This window comes from Pteropus alecto, unplaced genomic scaffold (assembly GCF_000325575.1).
Source record: "Pteropus alecto unplaced genomic scaffold, ASM32557v1 scaffold45, whole genome shotgun sequence".
In the NCBI taxonomy this organism is placed as follows: domain Eukaryota; kingdom Metazoa; phylum Chordata; class Mammalia; order Chiroptera; family Pteropodidae; genus Pteropus; species Pteropus alecto.
Window position 1 is genome coordinate 11,227,560 of NW_006442491.1, and position 7,079 is coordinate 11,234,638.

The following is a 7,079-nucleotide window of genomic DNA, read 5'->3' on the forward strand; positions in this document are numbered from 1 at the left end:
TGGCTAAGGGCTGCATCCAGGAGATGCTCATTCTCACATACTTTGGTCCTACTGTATAAGTTTAAGTGTCAGAGGCAGCCTTCCAGCATCTGGAAGTCAGGCCTGAGAATGCTACAGTCCTAAAGTAGAGGAGAAATGGGTAGAGTGCTGATAGTTTGCTAGAGGTGTCAAATTTTATATAACTCAACACACATCACTATGATGGTGTGTGAGAAATAAAACTTCTTTCTTAATGGGTTAAAAACTTTTTCTCTTCCCTAATAAATGGTTTTCATCAATTCCCAGTAGAATTATATCTTTAGCAAACATAATGCTATACATCTGGTAAATTTTTGATAATAATATTATGTTTATAAATAAAATGCCATTTATTCCACTACAATCTTAAAGAAGATTGGGAGATTTATTCAGAATGACATGTAATTCATTGCAAAATAAAACACACCTTCTTGAGACAGCATAAAATATTTATAGCTGTTGAAGCAAAAACAAATATTTGGTTACAAATCCCTAATTTGTGGATTGCTTTGGCTTTGATGAAAATATCTACTTTCTCCCAAGTTTGGTCCCTGGGCCTCGAAATGTCTACTCCAAGAAGCAATTGCTGTGATTTATGTCTGGAAGCCAGCTTCCAATGCTTGCGCTTTCTCTGTGATGTTCTTTTGAAAGGGCATCATGAAGTCATCAAAGTCTACCTCGTAAGTGAGCCTCTCCCTCCGCAGCTCTCTCTTCCTGATCAGCTCTGCCGTTGTGGCTTCAGGACTCCAGGTCTTAAATAAACAAGCACATCCAAAGCAGGTATGAGTGTGACGGCCAATAAATATGCTAGTGTGCAGATAATGTTTAATATGATTAATTTAAAACTATCAAATTTACTTCTATTTTATAAATCTATTTTAACTTGTTTTTTTTTCTTCTTATATGACATCATTGCTTACTTGGGTATCACTATTTCTGACGGTGGCTATTTGGACAACTGAAATGCTCTTCAGTTACCTCTTTGATGACCTTTGGGTTAGCTGTTGTTCATTTTTAGGATGTCAAAACAAGGAAGCAATGGAATTAGAAGATGATTTGGATTTACTACCTTTATGCCTTATGAAGAAATCAAAATTATTTTCATAGTAGAAGGCATAGGGAATTGTGGTCTCTTTTTCAGCATGGTTTGATGGGCATTGGCAAGACTACTATTATTCTCCAAAAGATGTCTCCACCTCTTAATTGCAGATGTTTTTAGGAAGCTACTAAATAAATCTAGTCTTAATTAGTATGAAACTCCCATGTGAGTTGGTAGTAGTGAGTACAAAGGTGGAGGACTGAGTTTGAGAAGTACCAAGAAAAAAGTATCTGTAGAATGTGGTGACTAAATGACTATAGGGAATGGAATTGACCAAAGAAAACGTCAGTCTTTTAAGGAGAATGAAAATGTCAATACAAAAATAGTAATAGGAGAAACCAGATATTGGGATCTAAACAAGTTGGACTTATTGAGTCAGAGTAGCAGGACTTGGCAAAGACACTTTCAAATAATTAACTATAAAGATAACCTTTGGATATTGTTTGGGTGCTCTGCATAAAAAGTATTTGAAAAATAACATTATGAGTTTACATCACCTTATGAAAGTCTTTTCAAAGTACTTACCCTTTGTGGAATAAATGTGATATCTACTTTCTTGGTATGACCACTGGTAATTAATGAATTGAGATAAACCACATTATCCTTATGCACTTTCTTTTCTTCCAATACTGTTGGTACACTATAAATTGATGAAAGTGGTTCCTGGAAACAAGACCAAAAAAATAAAAAACTATTAATTGCTTAAACTTATATACACTTTTTAATATTAATTATTGTTCTACATCTTACTTTGAAGCTAGAAAAATAAAAACTAAAAATGCTACTATATAAATTATAATTCGAAATGAAAGGTAATTAGTTTGCCTTGTTTAACTCTAATTAGCAGTACCAGTGGCACATCTCATAGTCTTTGACCTGTGGCAATTCATTAATCAGAAAGATGTATTCCTACTAAAATGATAATGATGCATGTAGTAGGAGCTTTAGCTGATCGATTCTCCTTCACCTCTGCCCATCCTTACTCTTGTCCTCCATGTTACTCTCTACTGTCTGCCTATGATTCCTTTATCTTATTCACTTCCTACCACCTACATTTCTCCAACTCTTTTGATTTGATAACATTAAAGCTCTTCTTAAATTTTATCCCGTATCCTCGTCTACTAAGAATCTCCAGGGGTCTTTCTGCTTCCCTGAAAGAAGCTTCCAGCCTAGAAATGCACATAGAGCTTCCTTGCTAATGACAAAGACTTAATGTCTCAGAAATTCCCATGGGCAACAACTTCAGCCTTCTCTTTGTAGTTCAGAGGCAACTGTACCACTCAGATTACCAGAGACAGTCAGTTACTGCCTTAAACCTTCTAGAGTCATTATCCAAGTTACAAGTGGTCCCATATCCCAGAGTTCAGTGGTAGTCATTAAAATTCCTTGTGGGAAGTGGTAGGGTGATTAATGAAATATTATAAGACCGAAAGGAAGAAAAATCATGCTTCACTTCATTTCTCATAAGGATCACCCTCCTTCCCTTTTGGGCCATCTCATTAAATCTATATAATTCAGGACTAAATATACATATATATATATTTACATTATATAAATATACATGTCAAATACCAGTTATTTTTTCAATATTCTAACTGTATTTGACTGAACCAACTTGGTTTATGTGTGAATTGTTTGCAATGACTACTTTTTGGACTTTTCAGTAATAGTTTTCTTGTTAGATATTTCTTTAAGAGTATTGCGTAATGGTGCTGAAAATATGGATTACCTATTATTCGGCCCATGTTGTATAACAACATGTAAGTAGTGCCACTGCCCTGCCACCACCCCCATTCCAGTTACTACCGGGTAGTCATTTGCTTTTCTTACCTCCTCGTTCTTAATTTCTGGGCCTTCAGTCTTCACTTTAAGAGATAGCTTGCTTTTCAGTTTTTGGTTTTCTGCTGGTTTGGGCAAGTTATCTAGCTTTTCTTTAATCAAACCAATTATTCTATAGTCAGCATATGCCTTTGCAATATCCATTGCAGTGTGCCCTGTTTAAAACATAAATTTGGAGTTATAGTAAAAGATTAATAATCAACCATGTAGAAAAATCTCAGCACATGAGCCCTAACCATGTGGTAGTAAGGGTGATTACTAAAGCAAACGATATATGTAAGGTCACAAAGCTAGGTTAGGTATTCTTGAAGGTAGAATCGATTCTAAAAATCTCATAACTTACACTGCCATTTACTGGCAAAACAAAATTTTATTGTTAATTTTTTGAGTATATATCTTAAAAAGTTGATAGGAAGTATTGGTAAATTACATTTTGAATATCTGATTGCTTATTCTCTTCCCATATTGTGCACATTTCCTTTCATATGACAATTTTACATTGTTCTCCCCTTTCCATGATGTCATGAGGTATATTCTGAAAGGCCTGGGGAAGCTGATGGTCACAAGTGTTCTATGTAGGTCGCGAAGTATTATGAAATTTGTAATGTCCTCAGGCAGGCCTAGCACAATACTACCTGTGACTCAGAGGAAGCCTGAAGCAGCCAGAGGTGTAATGTTCTCAGATCAAAAGGAATCAATGGGTTCTACTATAAGAAAGTGATACCTCCAAACTTTTTTATTCTTCACTTGTGATATTTATGATATAAGGTAGGCCCTCCATTTACTTCCTAGAGAGAGCCTCAATTCAGAAATGACTTTGTCCAGCTTTCGAAGGAATTCAAGTCTACAGAGACCATAAACTATAACAACTATTAGGAGTTGACAGTTGAAACACTGTGATAACTCAAGGTATCTACAAACCGGTGCAAGTCCACAAACTAATGCTTACTGGGCCACAATGAAATAACCACAAGATTTAAGAGCATGTGTTTAGAAATTTTTATAGCAATTTGACAGAAGAAATTTCTGTCATTTGAATCTAATCATAAAAAGGTTTGGACTTGTATATTGTGTTTTTTATTTCCACTTTATTTTTCTAGTAAATCATTTTTATTGTGTTTTGCAAAAGTATCAGTCTATGAAAGATCACAAACATAAAGAATTGACCCTTTAATACCAATGATTTGCAAAACACTGAGTATAAGACAAACTTCTATAACATTTAACTCAGGCTTGTGTTTGCAGTAGTCATTCAGGGGGAAATGTGGTACTCCAAGAATTGAATCAGAAGGGGTTTGAAATCAAACATAAATTCTCTTTTTCTAACCTTAACCATCAGCAATATGAACACATACCTTTTTTATTTTCCAGCTGGAATTTAGCACCAATATCCAGTAGGTATTTTACAGTATCCAGCCTACAGCTCTCAATGGCTCTACTTAAAGGAGTTGAGTTGCTGATTGAAAGTGCATCTATCACAGCTCCGGATTTAACAAGAAGCTCTACAATATCTTGTTGGCCTGCATGGCATGCAAAATGAAGTGGAGTCCAAAGAAAATTATCTGTTGCATTAACATTAGCCCTACAAAATAAGATAGATGCACAGCTGAAAACATAGGTTGTTCCAAGCATTAGAGGCTAAAAATGCTAAGTAAGAGTTCAGAGTTTTATCAAGTTGTTCAACTATAAACCAAGAAAAGCTTTTAGTAAAGCTCTGCCATAATTTTTTTTGACAAGTGTTCTGCATTATTTGACAGTCTTAACTTTGTGTATATCTACATTTCGTTTAGTTTTAAAAGGCATGTAAGATCCTAGGGGTTATAATTTTTGCAAAGGTTAAAATCAAAGAAAATAATAAAACTGAATTCAATGAAGATAAAAGTCAATAGGAAACATAAAAGTTGTATTATTCCATTTTGTGTCTACTTTCTCTGCATGTCATGAATTTTTAAATGCACCTTCATTATTAAAATTCTAAGCATGAAAATGTATTATTTAAAATTTTAGTCCTTTTTTAAAGATTTATTTTCCAAAAGTACAAATTCTCCTTTGTTGCTTTATACTCCCTCTTGATAATATACAAATTTGAATGCTTCTTTGGCATTAAACATTTATAGTAATAATAACAATAATACCTTTTATCAAATATGCAATTACTGTACTAATAAGTGCTTTACATATTTTAACTAATCTTCAACAAATTCTGTGAGCTGAGTCCCATTAGAGCAACATTATAAAAATGAGAAAAGAGGCACAAAAAGGTTAAGAAACTTATCCCAGGTTATTCAGCTATGGTGTAAGAAGGAATTATAATTGCTTTAGATCAAAAAGTTAAATGAAAATGTCATGCTTTGATATTTTAAAGATATTTACAAATGAACCGAGGAAAAGACTGCTCTCTCTGGAGGAGGGAATCAAATATGTCCTTAGTCATTAGCCAACATCCCACTTGCTGGAATTTGTTGGGATCCCCCCCAAAAAAGAGGCAGATTAAAAAACGCTCCTATGTAAAATGAGTATGTTCTAGAGACCTGCTGTACAATACTGTGGTTATAGTCAATAACAATGTACTGGACACTTAAAATTTGTTAAGAGGCTAGATCTCATATAATCTGTTCTTACCACAGTAAAAGTTTTTAATTTAAAATAAAATGGAAAGTGACTCCACATCAACTAGGTAAAGATCTAAGATGAAATTAAATTCTCTTAGGAGGCCAGAGAGACCCAATCAGAAGGCTTCTTCTACCCCCATAGTGAAAACTTCTTGATCTTCACTTTATGCATAGTTGTTACTGGCAAGCTATCTTGTGTACACACAATCCTATTTCCCCATTAGCCTGGTTCCCCACATAAGATCTACCTGTAATCTAGACTTCAGGAGTGAAGCACTTTCTTGTGCTACTGAATTTCTGGAGTTGGCTGTATCTTAGCTTTCCTTTCACTTCCTTGAAATGTGAAGACTCATGAAAATTTAAACCTCACCCAACCAAAAACATACCCCTTTTCAAGAAGAAACTTGACTGCATCTATGTTTCCACTTGCACAAGCAGTCATTAGTGGTGTTTTGTAATAATTATCCTTCATATCCACAGGTATTCCTGATTCAAATGCCTTCTTCAGAGAAGCCAAGTCTCCCGCCTTGGTGATAAAATTAATATTTGAAAATACCTTTCCTTGATCATCAATGTACCAGGCAGAATCATCCTGAATGGGATGTCCTGGTGGATGATCCCGATTAAACCGGTTGCAATCAGTTATATTCTTGTAGGTTTCAATCATATAATAGGGCGGCCCACCATCACTCCGGCGTGGAAATGCATTGTCAGGGATGATGCAGATCGGAAGGGGTAAAACAAACTTGCCTTTCTTTGCCTTTTTGGCCATCCCTTTTTTCCGTTTCTTAGGCCCGTAGGATCCCAAGACATACGATTTATTTAAGTATCTGGTTCCCTTAAAGAAATCGTTAATGTTGACCCCTCCTCCCCGGACTTTTTCATGAAGGTGAGCTATAGAAGACAGCTGTTCCGAGTTCACTAACTCTTGCCTCTCCTCCAGCGCCATCACAAAGTCATCCTTGCTGACTGTCCCATCGCCCCGGTCCACAAACGAAAAGGCTCCCCGAAGGAAAGCCTCATGTTCGATTGACCAATCGTGAAGTCGAAGGGCCCACAGTGGATTAGGATTTTTGACTCCTGGCCGGGCCAGTTTATTAGCGATTCTCTCCGCCTTCCGTATTTCTTTGCTTGCAACTTTGAAGCCTCCTTCCTTAGCCAGAACCCTGGGCGTTTTATGTTCTAAATTCTTCCACTTCAGGTCACATCCTAAAACGTGAAGCATCATATTATGAACGGTGCTCTATAAATGACATTCATCCAATTTCCAATGACGTCAAAAGTTTGTCCACAGATTATTCGTATATAGAGATGAGTACATTTAGCTATTATAATTACAAAATTAAAATGGGATTTTTTTCCTGCACTTCACTTTGGTGAATTCTGAGAGAGGTATATTTCTTATTTATATTATCTGATCCCAAATGAGTAGGACATTAATCCCTATAGATATTTAAAACATATATCATGTTGGGATACTTGCTAAGGAGACCATGCCAAGCAGGGAAAGA

At 35.6% G+C, this 7,079-nt stretch overlaps 1 protein-coding gene across 1 annotated transcript in view; it reads right to left on the bottom strand.

The window, feature by feature from the left end:
• Positions 1-452: 452 nt before the first annotated feature.
• Positions 453-7,079, bottom strand: part of ANKEF1 (ankyrin repeat and EF-hand domain containing 1) — a 23,040-nt gene continuing 16,413 nt past the window's right edge. Inside the window, exons 6-10 of the mRNA XM_006921593.1 lie at positions 5,955-6,777; positions 4,312-4,538; positions 2,948-3,111; positions 1,643-1,780; positions 453-770 (exon numbers count right to left, since the gene is read on the bottom strand). Of these exons, the coding sequence (XP_006921655.1) occupies positions 612-770; positions 1,643-1,780; positions 2,948-3,111; positions 4,312-4,538; positions 5,955-6,777 (1,511 nt within the window). The 3' untranslated portion in view covers positions 453-611. The remainder of the gene's footprint in view (positions 771-1,642; positions 1,781-2,947; positions 3,112-4,311; positions 4,539-5,954; positions 6,778-7,079) is intronic.